This window comes from Polyodon spathula, chromosome 2 (genome assembly GCF_017654505.1).
Source record: "Polyodon spathula isolate WHYD16114869_AA chromosome 2, ASM1765450v1, whole genome shotgun sequence".
Taxonomy (NCBI): domain Eukaryota; kingdom Metazoa; phylum Chordata; class Actinopteri; order Acipenseriformes; family Polyodontidae; genus Polyodon; species Polyodon spathula.
This window is the reverse complement of record NC_054535.1, coordinates 76836788-76862728: the sequence shown is the minus strand read 5'-3', so window position 1 is coordinate 76862728 and position 25941 is coordinate 76836788. Positions and strand designations below refer to the sequence as shown.

The 25941-nt window shown below is 36.2% G+C and overlaps 1 protein-coding gene across 6 annotated transcripts in view; it reads right to left on the bottom strand.

Moving 5' to 3' along the window:
• The window catches only part of LOC121300832 (cAMP-specific 3',5'-cyclic phosphodiesterase 4D-like), a 401364-nt gene that overhangs the window by 55671 nt on the left and 319752 nt on the right, over positions 1–25941 (bottom strand). For 4 of the 6 annotated variants that reach the window (XM_041229733.1, XM_041229755.1, XM_041229782.1 and 1 more), the window contains 3 exons: positions 13292–13480; positions 8883–8945; positions 1034–1070 (listed from right to left, as the gene is read on the bottom strand). In XM_041229733.1, the coding sequence (XP_041085667.1) occupies positions 1034–1070; positions 8883–8945; positions 13292–13480 (289 nt within the window). Of the gene's footprint in view, positions 1–1033; positions 1071–3964; positions 4219–8882; positions 8946–13291; positions 13481–25941 lie in introns of those variants that run through there. The other 2 variants (XM_041229744.1, XM_041229771.1) reach the window with 2 other exon arrangements.

The following is a 25941-nucleotide window of genomic DNA, read 5'->3' as shown; positions in this document are numbered from 1 at the left end:
TTCCTTTGCACAGAAACTGTGCATGTGGCACCAGAATAAGTTCAGCATTATTCAAAAGTATAGTTGACTTGCAGATTGCAGTCCAAATGTGGGACTTAAAAAGGTAAGGAATAGTACCACATTTAATGTGAGCATAATACAGTTTTACTATATATTAATATAGATACCAGTAAAGTGTGATGAAACAATGCCAGCTCATCAAAGAGATCCTACAGATTGCAATGTCTGTTCTATATTTCTCAAAATGCCATTTAAAGAAGAAAATATTGCTATTATAATAAATGACCAAAGCTTTAGCTCTAACTAACACCTGGTTTACATCAGACACGTATTGTCATCACTGCTAAAGACATTATTGTCAAGAGATATGGCACTGCTTTGATGACGGCACTGTGTTCTTTGCAATTTAATTTAGGCCTTGCATTAAGACTTTTAGATCATTGTTCTTGTTTGATTGGTCTTGTATTCATTTGCTTAAACAAAAGAATGATCACTGATCAATATTTCAAATGACTGAGGGTACAAAACCTATTGAGAATATTATATTACATCAGGACCAATTTTTCATCCTAATTAAAAGCCATACTTTTGTTTCAGTGCTAACATATGTGCTAATGTACTGTACATTATCACATGTGTTAACACTGTAAAATGCAGTACAGTAAAATGCAGTGCAGTAGCTATAAAGCTACTGTAGGTTGTTTCTTTGAGAAATAATTCAAGAAAGCAAATAATAGGGACCAAGGTCACATGTTAGCAGCAGTGAAGTAATGGAAGGTATATGTGTCTTATCTAACGTTCTGGTGTCACACCACTTCACAAATATCCTTCTGAACGACGTTAATAACCACACATGAGGAGTTGTACTTGCTTACTGTTTCTGGAAAAAAAGGCGTGATTGATCAAGAAATACTGTCAGGTGGTCTTTTGGATGTTTGTAATAGCATATAAAAATAGTGGCTAATAGTACACAGTAGGTCTACATTATATTTTCCTGCACTGTAGACACTGCTGAGTAGTCTGTTGCACTTACCTGTGCAAAGGGTGTTACAATCAGGTCGTCTCCATGACTGAAAAGAAACACAGCACAAGTTTAACTTGAAGCAAATTTTTACATGATTATTATATATTACTGATATGTATATAGTTATTACATTATATTCATTATTAGACATAGTTGTATTAAAAGGGTTAATAGTGGGCATGCATTGTCTCCAGGGTTCTTCAGATTAAAATGTCACTATCATTTAAACCATTATTTTATAACCTTCTGGAGTTGTTTTCATATTTTTATGTAAAGAAATTTGTTCAAGAGACCAAGGGGGCAAGTGAAATTTGCTGCCCCTAACTGAACTTCCCAGGTTGATCAAGTCAACTTCATGCAACTTTACAGAGAATGGGTGTGTCATATTTAAATTAGGGATGGTACTTATCACAATCACACAAAACATGTAAAAAGTGATCATAACAATAATACAGACACACGTCTTGGAGTATAACTCAGTTATTACCAGATGTATGCTTCTCCACACCAATGCAATTTATAAACAAAGTCTGTCACATCTACTATATTCTACAATATCTGAGAGACAGATTCGATCCTTGTACTGCACAAATCTGAGATACCTACAGTAAGTTGGGGTAATCTATTTATTGGGCTACTGACACTGCTTGGGAATGCAAGCGCTGCAATTTTCTAAACAGTGTGCTTCTTACACAGGGTTGCTAGCCATGGTTCCAAACATTGGGGCTAAGCAATGTTCTGAATTTATCCTGTCCATATCTCATTGTGGTACAGTTTAAAAAAAATGTATGTGTATATAAATATAAAAATAATGTATTGTTAACAGGGACCAATTGGGCATTATTTGTTGTGTAATGCTATCTATGGATTAAAATAAGACTTGTGGATAATGAAACAAGAAACACAATGAACTATGCCATGTTTAATATTAAGGCCTAATGGTCAAGTTCTGCGTTTTCATTACAACGAATGTCAAGCACTCCTTTTCAAAATGCATGGGACCCAAGTTCTTATTTGAAATGTTTATCACAACAAGTTTTAGAAACTTTTCTTCTTAATGCGTCTTAACTGCCTTGCCCAATAAATGTCTTAGTAACTTATTTTGAATGGTGAAATGTACTCTGCTTTTACTATTGCAAATGGAATGCATAGCAGTCTTAGTTTACCCAGTGGGGATGGGTAAAGTGGTTTGGAGACAACATTGCACAGTAATTAGCTGTTCTTCTCTACTCCCAAACCCCAACCAATTTGCAGAACTTGTACTTCACTGACCTTCACTGAACTTCCCGGCAGCTCCCTGCTATCTAGATGTAGATCAACTTCAGAGAAGTTAACACTGAGAAGTTTGAGGGATGTAAGAGCTGAATCTGACTAAAAAAAAGTTTAAATCGACCTGGCCCCTAACATGCACAATTAGGGGGTTTGTTTTTATTACCTTGGGCGCTTTATTAATTATTTAAACAGTGGCAGTATTTGGCTAGAACAGTAGATCAGAGAACACATCAGGCACAACTCTGGTATGTCAACCTGGGTTCAGCCAAACTAGGTTTGTGGTGAAAACAGCCCCAGAATCTCTTTTGATGGGCCAAAGGCTAAATGTTTCCTGAAACTTGCTTCTACAGCAGTCTGCTAGACTAAAAAACAGGTTGATGTGATCATCTGGAGACCTCATTTATTACTGAAAGGAAGTATGACAGGGCAGAGGCCTTGTACATTAAAATATGTGCTTTTGTGACTGGCTTGAATATCTGTCGCATTTTTTTTCTCTGCATGCCAAATGAGTCTGAAGCAGTTGCTATTAATTAATATACTCTACCTGCTACCAAACCAGGGCCCAGTCTTGACTGCTCATGAATATGAATGACAGTGGCAATTTCTTTAGATTGTATCTTTAATTATGTCTTTGTTGTATTTTACTGTATTTTGCTTTATATTTTACTGTTTGCGGGGTTTTTTTTGCGATAAACTGCAAGACACTGTTTACATAGCAATACAGTGCACAGCCAAGCTGGAATGAGTTATCTGCTGGAATATCTCATCATAATGTGCCTGGAAAATATCATCGTTTGAATGGCGGTATGTTTCTCTTTTGCTGTTGTTATACATAGTTGAAATAATTCCATCTCTGCATTGCTTTCTACTATTAGAAACAGAAGCAGGCTTCCTTAGCTTGTGGCTTCAGCAGCAGTTATTCAGCTTGAAATGGAACTGATATCGGGTTACAGATATAACATACAACTAGTTGCTCCTTGAAAAGCAACTGGTTAGGCCTCTGCTGTACAATACATATGTATGCAAATGAAATGGTATACTCTAGTCACAAGGTTTAATTAAAAAAAAAAAAAAGTCTATTTAAAATGGGGAGTTAATTCACTGAACTGACATTAATGCAAACTGGGAAAAGAATATGAGAAATGAAAAAAATTATACAAAAAAAAAAAAAAAAACAACAACCCTGCTACAAAACAAAGATTGTGCAGAGAGACGAAAAACTTTTTTTATTACCAATATTTCTGGCAGAAAATGTTGTTTCCTATATATAAAATGCCTCAATACCATACAGTGCATGTTACCAATTAAATTCCCCTTATATGTAAATCATAAACATAATAAGAATACTAAAGGAATACAAAGTGAGTAGGAACAAAGTCATTTGCCACCAGTCTCTCTATTGCAATTGGTCATAATAACATCATACATGCATGCTTTTAAACAATACTTATCTAAAACAATATTGTGACATAAGATTTGGCAGAATAAATTAGAACAGGTAGCGTTTGCAGATTCATACTGTTAGTACTGGTGGAAGCTGTTCTGTGGTGTCTTTGGAGGAATGCAAGCTCCCAAGGGCACAATGCAATGCAGCACAGCAAAGTGAAGCAGCAAGCAGCCATTTTACTATGCATGTGAAATTGACCCGCATGCCTCAATACAACATACCATTGCCGTCTTTCATTAGGCTCGCTAAAAAACCTTCCTAAGACTCTCATTGTCTCCACATACTGTACACTAATTACAACCAAAAATATAAGAATGGAGCTGTAATCCCGGCAGGACCATGTGGCTTTAACTGATAAAGAGGGTGTCGTTTCTGTAAATAAATCCATGTTCCCCTCCGCAACGTGTGCTGTACTGCAGCTGATAAACAGGGTGTCGTTTCTGTAAATAAACCCATGTTCCCCGCAGCAATGAGTGCTGTACTGCAGGCTGATAAACAGGACTGGCAGTCTGCGAATGGCAGCATCACAAGCCCATATCAGGGCTACAGCAGGAAGGAATGTTATGCAAATAAAATACTCTAAACATAGCCAGAGAGTCCACAAGCTCCAAGGCCGTGAGTGATGTTGTGCTTCCAATCACTGTTAGGACAAGTCATATAACAATGGGAACACGAAGAGCAAACTTGAAGTGAACTGATAAATTGAAACAGATGCTTGTCTTCTAAGAGTAAATAGTTTGAATCCTGCAGGATATATGTATATGTATCCGCCCTGTCAGTCGCTGTACTGATACGTTACAGCTTATTAATGGTGACCCCTTTTTTTCCTTGGCACTGAGTTGAAAGCGATTTTATATCACTCCTGTTTATATCCATTGGCAGCAGTTGGAGAACAAGCTGGCCTGAACTGAGAATATGTCAGAATTTGACTAATTTTAATATGCATCCCATTTATAATGGGGGTGGGGTCTTTGAAGATGCAGCACACAATCAAATACATTTCACTAATGGTATGTAAATCAAATAATTTAGAAGAAACAGATTATAAATAATAATAATAATAATAATAATAATAATAATAATAATATAATAATAATAATAATAATAATAATATTCTGTTACTAAATATGCTGATGTACAATGAAAACGCTACAGTCTAAGTTTTACATCAATAGCTCACTGGGCACATACATAATGTTATTCACATTTTAAATAGTGACCAGATAGTTTCCTTGATTGTTTGAGTAGTATTGTTCCCTGGGATAACAAAATACTTAGCTCAAGTCATTTGATTTCATAAAAACGCCAGGTGCTCAGTGTATTTGAGTTGATTAAGAATCTGCATAAATAGCCATTCGAAAAGATATGATTTTAACGCAAGAACAGCGAAAGATACTATCATGCCCTGTTTTAGTAATGACGATTGCCTGGTTGCTATTGGTATGATTGAAGGCGGCCTGTCTGAGAAAAGATGCCCGGAGAATGAGATGTTCTGCTTCAACAATCAGCAGACTAGTCTAGAGAAATCAGGAAACCGGATCTGTGAGGGACAGGCCACGTACTGGAAGGCAGAGGGTCACCACAGCGACCCAGGACCGTCACATCCGACTGATCTATCTGCGTAATCATTTTCAGACTGCAGTGGCTACAGCACAAGAAATTCCAGGAAGCAATAACCCGCTCATCAGCAGAGTGACTGTAGCTCGCCGTCTGCATGAAAATGATTTGCATGCTCGGAGGCCGTTCAGGGGTAACACGTTGACAACTGAGAGATGAAATCACCATCTTCTGTGGGCCAGAGAACATCTGAGGTGGCGACAGAGAGTGGCGGAGTGTTTTATTCACTGATGAATGCTGTTTTGCCCTTGACAGACCTGACGGAAGACAATGTGTGTGGAGCCTTCGTGGTGAGCGTTATGCTGACTGTTGCGTTCTTCAAGCCAACTGGTGGGGCGGTGGAAGTGTGATGATGTGGGGATGAATCTCCTTTAACACAAGAACGCCTTTGGTGTAGACTGAGCGCAACCTTACTGCTCAGCGATACAGTCCTTGAGGCAACAGTTTTCCCGTTCCTGCAAGCCAATCCGAAAGTGTTGATTTTCCACCAGGACAATGCAAGATCACACAATGCTAGGATTACATTTGCACGATTTCAAGAAAACAATGTCAAGGTCTTGTCGTGGCCACTTTTTCTCCTGACCTGAGTCCAGCAGAACATCTGTGGGACAAATCTCCAGTGCCATACACAGGAGACAACTGCAACCACACAACCTTCGCCAGCTGGCTGCAGCTGCACAGGAAGAGTGATGGAACATCCCACAGCAGTCTATACAGAGGCTGATCATGTCTGTGCGTCAACGCTACCAGGATTGTGTTAATGCTCAGGTAGGTCATACTCGATACTAACTTTGTAATATTTTTATTTTGACAGTGTGTCATGTTTCATACTGGAACTTATCATGATTCTTTGATCTGTATTTTTGTTCACATTTTCTGTCAATTTGTTAGAGTTCTGTTTAAAACATTTGATTAAATCCATTAGACCCGAGTGTTGTATTTGCTTTGTGCATCAGTACATATCTTTTTGACCTAGCTACAGCTGGTTTTAATTAAGTATTTTATTACCCTGTTTAAATTTAGCTGAAGCTTTTAAGTTACCACAGAGTTGACAGATTTTGGTGAGAGTAACTTAGAAGACAAAGCTCTGCTGTCTGTGAGGCTTTTTGTTGTTTGTGTGTGTGTGTGTGTGTTTTCTTTATTTTTTTGCTCAGGGACCTTTGTAATACTTTTCTAATTAAAAGTAAACCATGGGAGTTCCACTTCATTTCATTGTTGGGACTTCTTTAATCCTTTTGAGCTCTTACACTGAGCCATTCCTTTCCTAATTGGAAACATGCAGGGTGCAAACAAAGACACTGCAGTCTGACTAATATTTCTGTCTCTGACTAATCAATAGTCCCGTTATGTTTGGATCCGTTGAACGTTACACATTATCTGACAAGTACATACTCTATTTCCTGTAATGATGAAACTAACTGTGGGTTTTTAAATGTCAGTCCAGTCCTAGGAAAGTTGATGTTTTCTGTTAGCTGGGTAACCTGCCCTTTCTTTATATATGAGAAACTTTTCCGAATACCTGTTAACCTGCATGTTCCCAAATCATTATCTGCGGTACACCGTTAAGAAATGTACCTTGGTGCTTCCACCTTTTGGGTGATAGAGCTAAGTAGTCAAACGCAAAACTGGGGTTTCATGAGAAGCTTTGCAAGGACAAGGTCAATCAGAAAGATGATGCATCTAAACTTAATATATAAAAGGCTTAAATTAAAAATGTTATTGTGTCCTTAAATACTCTGTGGAGTGGAATACATTGCTTAAAATGGGTCTGTACTGAGATACTGTTCTTAAATAAGGTTAAATAAGAAATAAGGACCATTTGAAGGATAGGGGTTTTCATGGTGTATATTTTTAAAGAAATTATGTAAATTACTTTAATGTATGGATAGCAATATGAGTTCTGCCACAGATATTTCTGTAGCATTTCAGTGGGCAAACTGAAAACCTGCAACAGTAACAGTCTTGTGTTCCCGTACCTGTACACTAAAGGTTGGAAAATATTTTTGGTACACGAGCAATCAAAATGACTACACAAATTAAAATGGTGGCATGGTAACCAGATTAAAAATAATAACGAAGTTAAGGAAAAAAAAAAAAAAAAGTCCTGACTCATTTATAAGAAATAATAATAACATGCAATATCACTCATAGGTAGACATCCTACGCAGGTCTATAAATAAATGACGGAGGATGCAAAAACATTTTGCTCATTCTGATAAAGAAAAACAATACACCAATTGTGAGGGAAAACAGGCCGGTTGTTTGTTATTGTACTGGATGGACTTCATATGAAACCACTTTTATTTTAGGATTTATTAATAAGCATGCAATTACAGAACATAGTTCTGGTTACATCAGTGACCACCAGAGTGAAGCCTGAATGTTTTCTGAAGTCAATACTATTTCATAGGATACTGTTAAATACCATTTTTATTGACTATTGATAAGTGTCATATTTTATTTCATCAATTTAAGAGGTAAACTGCTGTCTATGTGTACAGTTATGAACCCATATTAATTTGCAAGTAAATCAAACTAATTTATGTGTATTTAAACCAAACCAATCTATACCCCCAGGGAAGCCACCTGTTGAGGAACTTTACACTGGTACTAACTGAGAAAATATAAAAATACAGCTGTGTACCAAATATTAAGACATGTCTCCATACAAGAAACTTAAACATTCACATGTGCACAATAGAACTGCCTTAGTAGGTCAGAGTTAAATGTTGAGGTCAGCAAAACATTTAGCCTATAGTGTCTACAAAACCCTGTTTGTTTCTCATGGCTGGTAGTGTTGACATCGCCACATCTGTGTCAGCTGTTGCACAAGTTATTCCTCGCATCTACGGTATGCAGAGTGGAATCTGCTTTGAGGCACGCTGGGATGCAATGCTCTAGATTTAATGAGACATAGATTTTTTTTTTTTTTTTTTTAAACATTCAGTTATCACGGATAAAAAAAAAAAAAAAAAAAGATCAAAATCCTTACAAAAATGTATTGATGAGGTTGCAAACATGTGTGTGGAAACAGTTTAAACATACAGCATTGTTTTTCAAGTGCTATGCTCAGCACCCCTAATGCTTTAAGCGTTTTTAACAGTAGATGTATTATGATTACACCTAGATGCACTATATGCAGGTGACACCTCCACCTGCTCCACGTCATCCCCAATCAGCCAGGAAACCCAAGAACAGGGTGAATAATTAACCCATTCATTACTAAAAATGTTCCAAGACCAAGAGATAGGAATACCCTTTCCATGGTCTTTAACTATAGCAACTCTTTCTACAAGTCTTCCATCTACCTCAACAGAACACAAGATTACTCTGAGTTTCTGTTCTAAGGATAACAATTTAGAGTGGTCAATGCCTGTTTAGTCTCAAAGTTGGACTGCAACAGCTCTTTTTTTTGTGCGAAGCAAAAGGGGTCATGCATAGCAGGCAAAGCTAGTCAATAGTTAAAAAATCCGTGCTTCCAAAAAACTGTCAGTGTTTGCAGCCACTAGCACAGCTACTTACTTTCCAGAAAGAACTGGCTCTGATCTCCGAGAAACCAAACCAGGTCTCTGATGATAATTAATCCTATTAATAGGGACACATTTATCAGAAACTTGGAATTTAAGAGTATGTGCAGAAGTGCTATAATTTAATGCATTAAAATGCAACTGATTTCAGGATAATTATAAAAACAAACAAAAAAACTAACAAAAAAAACATTGATATCATGCAACTCAGGTTACAGGTACTCATTTATTTATGTATTTATTTATTTAAAGAATGAACCCGTAGTTTCGACAGTTGTTAAGAGGTTTCACAAATACCTAACCATTTATTTTACCAAAAATTAAAGTCTTTTATAAAGCTGGGACATGCTGGTGAGTGGATAGAGGCCCAGAGACAGACTGCAGTTCAAAAAAATAGTACTTTTATTATAAATAAACACAAAACAAAAGGGAACAAGGGCAAAAACAAAGATATTTAAACACAAATAACAAAATACAAAAGAAAACTTACAAAAATAAAGGTTTCCAGGCTGGGCTATGCCTTCACTGGATTAGAAAATTTAAAAAAAAAATCACAAAACAAAAAACAGCAAGCACAACAGTCTGCTTGCTTCCTCAGCTCCCTTCTCTCCCTAATGAGAAGCTGAGGCCTCCTTTTCTGTCAGGTGGCTGGGTGCTGATTGATCATTAATTACTCTAATCAACCCCAGCCACCTGAACACAATAAACCCAGGCATGCAGGGGAATTTAACCCCATAACTGCCAATTTATAAAGAGCAGAGCTCTGCTATGCCACAAAAGCATGTTTAGTTTGTAGGGCCCAATCTTACAAAATAAAGTAAGAAACAATTTGTTTACATGGTGATGTTGGTTCACTTAACATTTGAACACAAAGTGCTCTGTTTAGATGGTTTAAAAAATAGGAGGGCCCTTCCAGACCAGGTTTTTGCTTTTAACTGTTCAACTGAACCAACAAACCCTCCACCCAGGTCCCACAGCAGTTGTTGAATGACCCTCCAGGACCAAAGCTGCCTCTGCCTGTAGGTCATAAAAGGTTATTAGAAGATATAAACTGTTTTATTAGCATTGATTGGTACTCAATACAAGCTTCTTTGTGTTTTAATTGTTAAATGGAATTATTTGGAGTATCTGCACACCTATAATAATAACCAACATAATGTTCTCTCAAGCCCCTTTTTACTGAAAGTTGCTGCAGATCATTTAGTTTTCTAGACACCACTTTTATTTGTTTAAAACCCATTTATCCTGTCACCATGTTTCCTTTGCAGCACCTAATCACCGAAAATAAAATCTGAATACCTGCTCCAAAGAAAATGAATTGATAGACTGAATAGCAGGATGTGGCAAAGTGCCCGCCCCGTTGTGTATAAATGTGTGTGCTCTGATTATTATTATTATTATTATTATTATTATTATTATTATTATTATTATTATTATTACTCTTGTTAATGTGTGTGTGTATTGTGTATTCTGATTTACTGTAAATGTATGACCGTCAAAAAGCCGGTATTATAATGTACTATTATTTACAGAGCAGATGAAAAGCTGTCCGCCATTATTGTTATTATTTGTGCCTGTTTGTATTTTGTATTTATGGAGCCAACTCTTGTGGGAAAGCATGACTGATCAGCTACGGAGTATTTAATCAGCTGACAGTCACACATCCTTATTAAACTCGTGCAGACTATGGCCGAGGGGTAAAAAGATCATTAATAACTAGTTAACCCCTCGGCTATAATATAAAAATACCTGCAGTTTGGCTGCACGGTGAAGAGCGTTAGAGGCGTGACAAGAAATGAGAGTCTAGTAAATATATATAAAATACAACTGCTATGTATCCTGGGAGTTGTAACCAGCATATTGTTTGTGTTCATTGTTCTGTGTTGTTTTGTTTTGTCCTTTGTGCCATTTTGTTTGTTATTTTGTGTGACTGTTTCAGGGTCTGTTTATTATTTAAATAAATGCTGAGCGTAATCCAGTCTGTCTGTGTCCATTACTTCCTGGTTCTGATGTCACCACTCAACCATCCTTGTGACACAGGAGTAATAAGATTAGTCAAACTGTAGCTAGTGTTGTAAAAAAATGAAATGTTTCCAAAATCTGAACATGTCAAAATAACATAGAGAAATGACCCCCAGAATGACCCCAAATAACATGACGGTTGACAGAACAATGGCAAAATGCAGTAGTGACAAAGATTGGGGCAGAATTGTGACACAGAGTGCAGTAAGTGTGTGCTGGCTCAAGTGGACGCCTTCTTCCTTGGGAACAGCTGCCCTGAGAAACATTCTATCTCCTTGGACTAAGTGAGAATGTTACTTGTAAAAGTGCAGCATTCACTACAATATTATCTTCAGAGGACTAATTCAGCATGACCAGCAATGTGCCAGAATTCCTACATTAGTATATCCAAATGTTTTCATCTGCTTCCTGGAATGGCCATTGCTTACTGATTACAAGTATTGGTTTATACTCTGTGCCAGATACAGATACAAATAAATACATAAATAAATAAAAACACAAAATAATGTAAAGTCAATGTCTACTAACATTAGCAGGTCACCCCTGAAAGACATCTGGTGTGCAATCAACTTACACCCAACACATAATATGGATTAACCTCAGCATTACAAGTATGGGAGGCATAGCTGAAGAGTATAAAAAACAGTGATTTTGGCCATGTGGTACTGGATGCAAGGAAACCAAATGATGGGCAAAAAGACAATAGTACTTCCACCATAATACTACCATTATGCAATGGACCTGTAGCTGGCATCGCAAGCATTATATATCTTTTGCATGTGATTTAACAGTGTTGTATTAAATACTATTTAAAGCTGTCACTATATCTGTTTGACACTATCAACATTTTTGTAGAAGCATACTGTACTTATATATTACACCTTACCCTAATGTACAAGAATTGTAAACTTGGTTGCTTTTCTCCAAGGAGAATCCGCCCCTAACCAACACATCATCAGCAAGCACATAAAGGCTCTGTGTGTTATTCTCTCATGTCGCTTCTTTTGTTTCGGCCTCTCAAGTCACACACTGAGAAGCCGAAATGGGAGTTGACTGCTTAGAGTCTGGAGGAAGGGCTACCCTCAGCCACAGATTTCCTGAGGTTTCCCCCTGTATCAAAAATGAAAATAATCTGACTAGGGATTTTTTCCTTGAGTGCTCAGCGGTTCGTATATAGTTCTGCAGGGTGTGCGGTCAGGCTGGAGAGGCTGGGCTCTTTGCCCCTTTACAGTCATGTTCTGGGGGACGGGCCATGTTTCAGCTGCTCATTTTCATTAATGTCTTCAATATTTTGGGGGTGTAGGTGGCAGTGCGCCACTGTGGGGTGCGTTAATCATTTCTTATTATTTTCCATTCATGGTTTGGCGGCCTTATCTTTTTGGGGGGGGGTGGCCCATAGCCACTTCCTATCTACAGCACTGGGATGCATGTAACTGTTCATGTTTTTCCAGTTGGCCTCATGCAGGTAGCTGCCGAGCACCCACGGACGAGGCCTCACTGGCAAATTTATCATTCATTCGGACCCTGAGCACCCATCACAGTCATTGCAACCTGAGCGCCCCATCACAGTTCATTACATCATCTGCAATTGCAATCAATAAATCATTCATTCATTGCATATTCTCCATGCTGAAACTATCCTTCAGATCAAATCACTGTTTTATAGTTGGATAGGAATATGGACAGTATTTTTGTCATTTGTTTCTCCACTGTCATGAACAATGGATGTGTATTTGGCTTTTGCTAACCAATTTAAAAGGCTCTGAGGATAGATACTGAGGCAAAGGTCACCTTAGGAATCTAGAGAAAGAGCAAATTCTCAGCTTTACACACAAGCTCAGGCACCCAGAGGGAAAATTAAATCTTGGGATCTACTGGAATGTTAAGCCCTTGTACTGTATGTCAACTGGGGCACACATGAAAGAAGAGAAATTGTAGCTGTTTAATGCCAGAAACAATGTTAATATGATCTTCACTTAATATAGTAGATGGGAGGTTTGCTGTGATAATAGTAAAGCAGTTCACCATTGACACTAAGGTTTTTGTTGAAGCAGAGAAAGGGAAAAGGACAGAGACCCCTCCACCAACAGAGAGATCTTTGTAAATTTGCTGAAAAAAAAGGATTGTACAGCTTCGAAATAATATCTCAGACAAATTAACTCATACAGTGCTTATTAAATTAGGCCATTTCCTGTCTGTGATTTACTCAGCCCAATTACATTTTGTCTTTACTTAAGACATTCCAATTGAAACCAATGGTGATAAAAAAAAAACAGGAGGTAGACATACAGAGGATGGAAAAATAAGAAGTACAGTACTGGCCACAGCTTTCTAATCAGGTTTCAACTAGTGATTGAGGAAGTATTTTTCTACAGTACTTACATGTCACTGGCAATGGAGGAGTTCCTGGACATGGATTTCGGTGAGAGATCGTAGTCACTGTCTGAGCGGTACAGGAAGGACTCCCGCCGACTGTGAACGAAGTTGGCCTGGAGGATGAGCCCTGATCCAGGACTTGCCAAGGGATCCAAGGGACTCCGTCCCGATGATGTGCCATTGTCGACATCGAAACTGCATGGAGGGAAAGAGGACAAAAGCAATCAATCATTCTGTATGCAATGAAGTCATGTGGGACAATGCTGATTTTTTTACTTAAGTGTCCAATGTCCTATACATATCTGCGCATCAACTTCTCCAAAAGCACTCTCCTGAAGTAGGAATTGATTTCCTGATATCAGCATGTATAGCATGGTTGTCGAATTAAGCCAGCGGCATCATTTTAGAGTAGGGCAATTAGCATACTTTCCGGGTGGTAACCAATTATAATAATTGCACTACTTCAATTCGGAGAACAATTTGGGAAAACAATGTTTCTGTTTAGAGCAGACAAGTACATTTCAAGCACATTTTAAAATATTTTAGTTATCCTTTCTCAGGGTAATAAAACACAAGCTGCTTATAGTTAACTTTGACTGGCAGTACTATCTTATAAACCACAGCAAATTAAATTATGGACATTAAAAGTGTTTTTTATGAGTAGCCTTTCTACTGCATGATAATTATCTGGGACCCATGCTACCTAAAATTTATTCATGCCCTTGCACAGATCCTATTGATTTCCAGACATTGTTCCATGGACAGGATTTGCAAGCTGATCCAGCAAGAGAAAGAATAATTGATTTATACTGAGCGTTACCATTTTCAATGGTTTAAAGATATTTTAAAAGCAATCCAATAAACGCAAAGTTCAGAAATCAATACTTTCAAAATGTCTCATCTTTAGCATACCTTTTCTGTCTATAGTATGCATTCCAGTATCAAAAATTGGAAACAAATCTGCAGGTCTGGAGTGTATCCAACATCTAGAAATAGCATTTAATAGTGTATGTTCATAAAACAACTCCAACATGCATGCCAGAAGAAGCAGAAACAGATCGCTATGAAACACAAAATACAATCTGTCTTTACAGACATGCAAATGGATATGATACAATCTGTATTTCTGAGTTGATTAACTATTAGTAACTGTGCACTATAATGATTAATGCTGTATTTTTTCATGGCTATCACAGATTTCACAATTTCCATTAAATGTATTCCTTGTCATGTAATATATAATTCCCCGTGCATGAAAATTCCCATTTCTGAAAAAATGGTGTATACTTTTTTTTTTTTTTTTTTTTAGCACTTACAAATAAATACAGCAAATGTTTGCTTTATTGTCACACAACCTGCCACATTTATGAGCCTGGCAGCAGGTTTAGTTTTTTTTTTTCTGGTAAATGACTGAACACATTTTATAGAACTGCACATTTTTATTAAATTGCCTTCAACGAAAGAGACGCCAGCTACATCAAAGATAAAAAAATATTTCTTCTAAAGATCGCTCTGTCTACTACAAGAAGGGGACATTTCACGTCAGTTGTTATTTTTACTGTTATTTATGTTTAGTTTTTTTGTCTTTATTTGATAAATCACAAATGGTGCATCTGGCTTCTTTTCAATTGAATTGAAAGTAGTTCTATTGCTCCTTCGTCTTGTCTTTCTCGATCACTCAAGAGAGGGACACCTTGCAATAAGATTCCAGGCTTGACACTTTTGTTTGATTTCTGTTGGAAAGTGTTACGTGAGTAGCTTTGACTGACTCATTATTGTTCGTAGATATCATTATAAATGAGCGATGTAGCTGGGCATCTAAAAAGAAACAAAAGATGTATTATTTCCATTTATAATGGGAAAGTTATGTTTACTACAGTGAAGGATAAGTGCACATGTCTTACATCTTATGACACACAAATAAGTCAGCAAGTAAAAGCAGTACTCTGGTAATACATCGCGCTACAATCCACAAAGAATTTAAAGACGATTTCCATTCAATAGCTCTCTTTGAACAAAGAAAGCAGGTGAATTGAAAACAGCTTTGTAGGCTCAGCAATCTGTTTTTACTAAAATGGCAGCAAAAGGCCATGACTACTTTTCAAGATGTGCATACTTTCAAAGATGCTACCTTAAAAGAACACGTTCTAACAATTTTGCAGTTGAAAGGTAGAACAAGAAGAGAAGAAATATACAACAATTTTAAAAGGTATGTGGAGAATAAAGTTCCAATCATGAAGCTTGTTTTAATCACTACAGATGGAGCACCAGCCATGACTGAAACAATCTCGGGCTACATTGCTTACTGTAGAAGTAACCCAACTTTCCCTCTCCTGTTAATTACCACTGCACCATTCACCAGCAGGTGCTCTGTGGTTAACTTCATGCACGTAATGAAAGTCGTAGTGAAAATTGTTAACTCAACATGAGCGACAGCAGTACAGCATTGCTTGTTTAAATGTTTACGCTTACGGTGAATTGCTCCTCAACACTGACATGAGGTGGTTAAGCAATGGCAGGGTCTTGCAAAGATTTTTGGATCTCTTGCCTGAAATCGAAATTCTTTTGTAATCTAGGAATGCAATCTATTAAGCACTGGATAATTACTGGCTTCCTGATTTGCATTTCCTTACTGACATTACTACCAAACTGAACAACTTGAATTGTGAGTTGCAAGAAAGAACAGAGGCACCTTGCATATGAACAGCACAGTGAATGCATTCCAAACATAGTCGGGTTTGAGGATTTCCGAAAAGAACAATAAAGTGTTGTTTTGGGAAGGTTGAAGACAAACAAAGCTAGGTTCACCCAGAACTTTTCTCTGAACATCTGACTACACTGGTAGATGAATTCAACGGACAATTTCAAGACTTAAGGTTGACAGAGCCAACTGTGATGTTTGTTAAAATACATTTATCCAAGTAGACATTATTGAGCTGGCTTTGACATTATAGCATATGTTTAATGTCCAAAGTAGTGAAGTAGAAATGTAAATCACTATGCAAAGGGTCATTCTGATGAAAGATTGTGACTGTGACTTTGGGGAATTGTTAACATAAAAAGGTACCCTCTTCTTTTGTCATCTGCTCTGAAGGTTAAAACTTATCTTTGGTTTCACCTACATATGTGAAACTGAATTTTCATTAAGTAATCATTAAGTTCAAGTACTGCACCTGAATCACAGGACAGGACTGGCTGCTTTGCATTACAAACCAAACTTTGAGAAACATAATCTATACAAGCATAAAATATGCAGTTAGGTGTAGCATTCTAAAAGAAAAGAAAAATCACAACATTAAACAGTATATGAAATGCTTCAGAGCTGCATGTTCTGCAAATAAAAACTTCTCTATGTCTTTAAACTGTGACTGACATTGGTAGAGATTTGCTTTTGTAAAGAGCTTCTTTTTTTTCACATCGTAACATTGCTGATTTTTTTTTGTTGTTGTTTTTTTTTACCAAGCAGGCATTAACAATTAAAACAGGCAAATGAAAAAGGCACACACAATTAGACTTGTGAAATGTTCAATATCTACTTAATTTATTAAGAGATAATTCATGCAAGTAGCACCGAAATTCACCTTTAAATACGAAACACATCATGTTCAGTTACATTACAGTCAATTCTTCTTAATTACATAGCCAGTGTGCCTAAAAGTCATATGCAGTTAACCAGAGTAAGCTATTATTAGTAACATGTACAGGTACATTTAATTGTATACCTACACTTGTAAAGCACATTTTTGTGTAATGTACATTCCTTATTATTGCATATTCCGGTTAAGTGCATTTAACTGTTAAGTACATGGGATATACAATTAACAGGAACTACTGCATGTGCATTTTCATAAGAAATTGTCTTCACTTTTTTAGAGCTACAGGTACGCAATTAATTGTATACTTCTTAATCCTCTAAATGAACCATATATATTGGCACACCATGGCTAAATTGTAAAACCATTAGCACAAAAACAAGCTAGACAACAACACTGACAAGCTACCTCTCATCAAGCAAAATAACTTTCAAGTTGTTTTAGTTTTTTCTTCATTTTCCAGAATGTATATTCTGGCTGGCACAACACTCTTTACAACTAAGTTAACTCTGCAACAAGTACTTGGACCCTGACTGTGCCCCGCACTCAAATTCTATGCAGCACAGCCTAGGAGTCCTAGTACCTGCTGAACATCAAGTGCTCTTATGTTTTGGCAGTAAAAGTAAATCTAAAGTCTGGCGAAACTCTATAGAGATCAGTGGTTGTGCCTGCCAACTAGGAATAATGTCATAGATCTGCCATCTTAGTGAAGGAAGGACTTGCACATCTAGAAAAGGAAGTGTATTTCTCTCAGTAAGATGAAGTTGTCCCTTGAATTTGATGCATTTTAATCCATGGAACAATGTTAACTGTATCAAACTGGCACTCGCCAATTGTACCAGCTCCAAGCATTTCCACAATCTAGATAAAGTATACCGTAAAACTTCAATTAAATGCCTCCAGTGTTTATTTACAATACTTGCAAACAGACCAGGCTTGTATTGGAGACCAGCGTCTATACTATATCACTAGTCTCACATGCTTCATGCGATCATTGAGAAGCCGCTGACACACAGCCTTGTAATTCAATTTAAACATTCCAGCAACTTTGTTAAAAGGTTGTGTGTCTGTGGCACCTAAGTAACAGTTTTGTTTTATAACATAATGACATTGTATTGTACACCCTCAAGTACAAAGCTAAAGTATTATTACAGTCTTTATAGATGCACTGGTCAACAAGAATACACAATAGCTACGTCGGACCAAGTTGTTCTTATGTTCAGGAACGCTTTTACTTGCTACCTTCTATAAGATATCCATATTTGTCATTTAAAAATGGAATTAATCTACGGACTGGTGATAATAATAATATATTATTATATTATTATTACTAGATTATTATTATTATATCTATTAAATTTCCACTATTTAAAGCCCTGTAGACATCAGATCACAGGTGTCCGATACGTACAGTACAATAATAATAATAATAATAATAATAATAATAATAATAATAATAATAATAATACAAACTTAAAATGAACAGTAAGAGCAATAATTATCATTATCAAAAATGTATTATTTAATTTCAAACTTGTACATTGTTAATACAACAAAACACGTTGAAATACACCAAGAGCTTTGCATCTGACCTACTTTCATCACGTGATTAAAATGATTAAAACTTTTAATAACATAATAACAGCATTAAACAAATATGCATTACATGTAGGCCTACCTTAAATTACGTTTTCTATTATTATTATTATTATTATTATTATTATTATTATTATTATTATTTATTACAATTATGAGAGCTCTCAGTAAAAGTAGCGACAGTGAATATTCGTCAAGTAATGCGAGTTTCAAGGAGGAGTAGAAGGAGTCGAAGGTTACCTTACTTCTAGGCCAATGACATTGTCTCTATGTCGCAAACAGATACAGCGTTTTATATATATATATATATATATATATATATATATAGATATATATATATGATATATATATATATATCTCGAAAGACTTGCTAGTTTGCATGTTGTGTAGTAGTTGTCTAAACAAACAGTGTTTACTGGCTGTGCTTCATATTCTCTGGAAATACGATGAAAAGGTTAAGGTTCCTAGGCTCTAGTCTGGCGCCTCGGCTCACTTGTGTCTACAGTAGTTATGCCACTGCCCATATATGGCTAATACATTGCAATACATTATTCTGCATGTATGCAATGCAGGGAATGTCATTGTTTATGCTGACTTCACCAATATGCAGTAAATATACAAAGTTGGACGGAGTAATACAGTCAAGCAACAACCTAACTATTCTCTAAAAGGGTAAAAAAAAAAAAAAAACTTTATCAAGGCTCTCCTGTCTGTTGTGACCTCTACTGTACTAATCAATGTCAAAATAGCCAGCTGTATGTAAAAACCGCTGGTCCCTAAGGGTCCAGCTTTAGATGGTCATTTTATACGAGCACATGACTCAATATATAGGACCCATGTCATACTGCAAATGACTGTCCTTTGAAACATGTATTTTAAAGGCCCTTAGTCTTTAGGCTGGGTCTGAAATACAGCTGCAGTGAGTTATTGTGTCTTTCTCACACGGCCTGGGTAGGGAATGTCAGTTACCACTCAAACAGGGACATGAAAACATATTACTAACCGCCAACTCTCAATGATTAGGAACTGGCACAGGATTCTCTGGTTTAAAGAAATCAGGACAGTATTAGTTTTGCATTATTTATAAAGATCATGCTATTTTGATATGCCTCTTGGGATAAGAGAAATAAAATGTCACAAGACCTCAATGAACACAGACAGGCAAAACTCCCATACAATTCCAGGGGCTCTGTAGTTCTGATGTGACTGATCTGTGCTGCTACTGTAGGTTTTAAAACACTGCTAAGCTATACCCACAAATACTTTTCCAAATGCTTTTTTGTTTGTCAGGTTCTGGTAAAAACAGATACAATAACATATTTTATAGGTAGTGTACAGCATAAGGTTTTCAACAGGATATTTCACCTACCTTTTTAACTTCTTAGACTTTGGATCAAATCCATGCGAGAGGTACAATACTAACTGGCATGGGGTGTTCAGGTCAGGATTGACCTGAGTTAGCAGAGCTGTACAAAAATGAATTTGTATGGAGCCTACTGGCATATTGTCTGAACTATAACCAGTGCCACTGTCCCTACGCTTTCAAGTGCTCTGAATTCACAGTGGTTCATATTATACATCTAATCCATTTTCAAACAGCACACATGGCATCAAGGAGCTCCTCAGTTATACAAGTTGAATGTAATAACATGAACTGAGATCTATACCTATATATACTGTAGCTTCCTTTATGTAACAGGCTGCTAACACAGCTCTCAGAGGGCCACATCAAACTACCCAGCATCGCTACATTAATCACTAGACCCTTCATCATGAATAACAGATTTGATCCATGCCTTTCCTTAACAAATCTCACAGGGGTACTCAAGTGTGGTCCTTTGGGTCAGGCCCAGCTGTTTATGTTTTTGAAACTGAGTCAGAGAAAGGGACTGTAAATAATATTCATCACTTCGGATCACAGTAAATCTTACAAAGAAAAAAAAATACCCTACTGTATAATGAAACCAAAAACCAAGACTAAAACACAACATTTCTAGTTTGACATGCCAACAAGTGGTATCTGACACATTTACACATGTACGAGGGAAGTAGCAGAACATACTGAAACTGACAGCTGCAGTGACACTTACTGTATCTTTGTCTTCATAAACATATTTTGATAACACATTGCGTCTCTAATTAATGTGTATTTACATAGTAGTTACTTAGCAAATGCATGTGCACTTACACATAATTACAATGATATTATCCATCGTTACAATCTACTTAATGTGTCAATTTTTTGTGCATTAAATAACTCTAATACTAAACCTAGCCCTTCTCTGACACAACTGTGTACATACATATATCGTGCAAAAATATTTCCATGTTAAGTAGAGTGTAATTATGCAGAATAACATTGTAATTATGTGTAACTACACATGCATTTACTATGTAACTACTAGGTAAATACATAGCAATTACCCACATTTCATTGACAGGGGCAAATGGGTTTTAGCTTTTTCTTGGTCAGTTGAATGATACAGATTGATTAATGGGTTTATTTGCTGGCCCATAATACTTACTGAAATATAGTAGAGCACTATGCTGATCCAAGGGCTGAAGTCAAATTCTCCCAAAATCTTCATCATGAAAGGAAACATATTCAATAGGTGTCGCATAAATACATGACCACATACTATAGTATGAAGTTCCATATTGCATATGTGAAATGTTTTAGATAAAGGAGGACAATGCTCCAGGCCCACATCTAAAAGTAGCTTCCCCTTTGTGAGGCAGCCCCACTAATCCATCATGCAAGATTCCTTAGAAATCTTACCCTGCTGTAAATTCTACATATGATTTCGCAGCGATAAAAAATTAATACCCTTGTTAGAACAGACCCATATTCTGTAATTTGGAATAGCCAGTAATAACCCAAAAATGTAGTAATTTAAATAGCCTCACAGTCAACCATCTAGTTTACACTATATAGGGACCACTGGTAATACTCCACAGAGCGTTTTAGACAAAGGAATCAGTACAACTGACAGCCAACATGACTTAACTGTTTATGAATAAATGAACGCTTACGATTTCTCATCATCCTATATTTGCACGGGTTTTGTATGACAAACACATCCATTTGCGTCACTTACGTAGCTTTGCCAATCCAAACAGTAGTAGGCCTATATGGAAACATCTTCCTAGGATAACCCTCAACCTCTTTTGAGCATCACTCTTCCAAAGTATCTGCTTTCTGAAAAATGCAGTGTTGAGGGCTTTAAGTGGTGTTCTTAATTGTATTATTAAAAACACCACTATATAGAGTCAGGGAAAAAGAGTAATAGTAATGTAATTTAATTTAATAGTCAAGGGCGTTTGTTTTTTATGTGTTAGCACAATATTTCTACTACACAGGGGGAAATCCTGCCTATAAAAAAAAAAAAAAAAACAGAAAAACATGCTGGGACTGTATTTTAAAGATACAGTGGCCCTTATGATCAGAGGAGTAGTTTCAACAGTAAGTTGTTATTGTATTTACCAATTAGGTAAACTGTAAGAACAGGACATACAAGGAAAACAATACAGAGGCTTAGCCGTTTGTATTTAAAAATGTATTAAAAAAAAAAAAAATCATATTTTAGTATGAAATTAAATAACTGGTAGGACACTGGAAGCAATACAAAGGTCACTATTTAGCAACAAGTCCAAAAGGTTGGAACATTTTCTGATATAAAATAGTATGGGACAAAACTAGCAAGTAACAACTTAGCTGAAGCTGTGTGCAGTTACAATATTGTTAATTGTATACTATTAAAATAATGTATTCCTTTCAGAAAATGTCTTTTAAATAATGCAAGATGTATAGAATAAATGGGAATCTATACTTTTAAAGAAATTATAATACAGAACAGATTTCAAGAGCATTACAGAATGCAAACTCACAAGAATAAAGTGACGTATCCAATCCCATTTTCTCACACAGCTGTGATCTGTTCCAATTTGATTGTTCATTGCTGTGCCTATGCACCCTACACATATGATCTTGAAGTCTGTGGCCTATTACAAAATTATTGTGTTGTGTTGCTCTTCTAAGAATGCTTGCTTCCATCAAGATAATTATTTTGACCTCTAAAAAATGTCCAATCCCTTTTCCTAAATTAGGTGCCCTGTGTAAAAAACAAATAAACATTCAGGGAAGTTTGTTATTGCTGTCTTGGTTACATGTGACATTAATTGAATGTGATGGCAACCAACTGTTTTTGGTAAGTAGTTATTTGTAATGGAAACAAAAAAAGAAAAATGAACTATTAACAACTGGGCTTCAGCACAAGTACAAGAAATGGGCCAAGCTCTTTATTTTCCATGTTTTAGAAAACAGAATATTAGTTTTTTTAAGCAGTATGGCACATTTACAGAAAGGGGCACAACAACATTTTAAAACCAACTGGATCAGTATTCTAAAAAGCAATACAAAATGGTTATCCTTGAAGAAATACATTATCATTGTTCTTATTCAAATGGTTTTTTCTGTAATATTTTTAAGGCCAGCAATGATATAACCCTATTGATACAGACACGCTTTTGAGTCATTTAACCAACGTTCCTAATTATGTAACTTAAAAAAAAAAAAATTGATGTTAAAAGCTGGCCTTAGTAGTATGCATAATTTCTTTTAATCTTTGTAATATCTATTATAATAGTGAATAGTTTCTGTCAATTAAGTTAATAGAAATTGTGACAGCATCCATCATGGCAAGAATCAATAATTAAATAGTATTTTTTATTAAACATTTTATTTTCTATCGTGTCAATATGCAATAGGGTCCCTTTTTATATTTTCCTTTTTTGTAAGTCAGTAAAAACAACCATAGAAGTAGTGACTGAAAAAATAGAGTAAAGGGCTCATTAACAAAGTAAAATGTAATTTACCTGTTACGTCTACTTTCATGCTTTTTCACACAATCAATAATGTCAAACACTAACGTATTACCAACTGACAACGGTGAATAAAAGGACAGTTAACAGTCACACAATTAAAATATGTATTCAGCTGGCAATTATCAAGTGGTTTGCGTAGCATAAACGTGGAATCCCCCCCCCCACTCTCCCAAAAAAGAAAAAGTTAAAGATTGAAGAAAACACTTTGAAAACATGCCCCTATGTGAATTTTTCTAAATACATATCGTTACATCCCAGTGTGGTCTGTAACATATCTGAAGTTTACTTTTTCTGTTAAACTTGGTAGATGTCTATATTGTGATATAACTAGTCTTTATGGTGACTTGTATCACACTGTTTGACACCTTAAACATTGTCTTCTAGTGCAGGGAAAGGAATATGACTCAACACCACAGTTCAGGAAAACAGGGCATTGCCTGTATATTTATTTTCCCAAGTAAATACAAAATAAACAAACAAAATCCTAATTCCAATTTGGAATGCTGACGAAACTTGAAACCAGCCCTGTTGTCAACTGGATGGATGAGCCGTTTACTGAGTACAAACACTTCTAATCTGTCAACACAGTAACACAGAATGATTGAACCACACTGGTACTCACACAATCCGTCTCAATTGTTCAATTGCAATGAACTTGTAGATTTAGTACAGAGCTGTGTACTAAGTTGCAGACTAGCTAATACGGTACTATCTCAGGATCACCCCCAGCTGTGTACTAACTTAGTACCAATTGCAAAAAAAAAAGATGCGGAACAAAAGTTGGGCCAGCTTCAGTTCAGAGCACAGGATTAACCTCTTTATTGTAGTGTGCTACCAAACAGAAACTGAAGCAGTGCTACCAAAATTCACAGTGGGTAGTAAATAATGAGCACTAATTAAAGTTTGTTTATCGTCTAACACAGCTTCATTAATTTTGGTGGTGTTTTAAGAAAATTAAATCTGTATTAACCAGTTTTATTTTAGATTATCAAGTACCCAACAAGTTCAAGTACATAACTTCTTTGCTTTACTGAACATTTCTTTCGAAAACCATACTTTAGACAATAGTTCCAGCTGCACTAGCTTTTACAAATAAGTTGTACTAATTCAAATTTAAAATAAAAGTAATAAACAGTGATGCTTGCATCAATTAAAAAGCAAAAAAGAGGAACAATGAAATTCATAGAGATTAACAGCTATTGTGTCAACAGTGAAGCAATATAGCTGTGATGTTTTCATATTCTGAAGATTGGTAACTTTAACCACTACGTTTTTTCTTCCTCCATGTACACGCGTCTGGGTCAAGAGGCGGTCAGTCGAGTCTGAAGTTGTACATAAAAATTATAAGCATAAAAGTTTAAACTTTTAGAACACTGGTTTGCATTTCTACCTAGCAACATGACCTGAATGTCGTGGATCCTGAAAAAAATAATTGGGTTGTTGACAGTTGAGTTTGTGTGAGCCATAATAATCATGGCTGTAGTAATTCCACTGTGGCACTGGTACAGTAGTTTAATATTAGATACACCAGCATATACGTTTCACCAGTGTATTAGTCGCTAATAATGCCTTGAAAAATCGACTTATACAGCAATTTTTACGGTAATAATAATTAAGATGTTTGGTTTCTAAGAAAAAAAAAAAAGATTTCAATCTTTTAATGAAAAATAACACTCTTGAAATATAATTAGCTGGAACTAATCACTCTCTGTACTCTCTGTACTAAAGCTGATGATCAGCTAGTCCCAATCTTTTTTCGTCGCAATTGGCACTAAGTTAGTACACAGATGGAGATGATCCTGAGATAATTGTGCTGTTAATTTAAATAAGATATCACATTTTTTTTACAAAAAGAATGCACACAGATATGTTGGTCAAAAAGTCAAAAAAAATATGTGGGAAAATTACACCACAGTTGCTGCACTGGTATTGTGCTTCCGCCACTTTGAAACACCCAGCGAGTAAGCTCCTCAGAATGTTAGCTAACATTCTCTGTGTGCAGGTCATTCAATAGAAAGCACCATGTAATGCTCTGGAGCGCTCTGACTATTGAACACACTGCAAGTTTAATTCATCCTGGCTCACTCCAGTGGCATTCTGGGGGATGTAGTTCTGAACCTCAAAGACTACATCTTTTTTTTTTTTTAATGCCGAGGGTACAGGCTATGCATTAAGCGGAGCCCGGTTTATCTTCCCTCCACCCGCAAGTATCAGTATCACATGGCTGAACTACAGTACATGTCATTTGGTTTTCACACATGCAGGCAAGCAGAACACACTACATTTTATCTACATCAAGGTGGTACCTGACCTGGACGCATTGACACCATGATGATATGGTCAAAGCAGCCCCTCAGACATGAGAAATCTTTAACAAAACTGGTATCTGTTTAAATCGAGATAACAAGCCCCAAAAGCTTCACAACATAGTACAGTAAACAAATAACAAAAATATCTTATCAATATATCACAAGCTTTACATCTCAACCAATATGGATTAAGATTTTAGACTTTATAACTGCTTATTTTGTAACAGCCCTCTGAAATATTTACTTTGTAAAGCCATTTAAAAACATTTTGTAT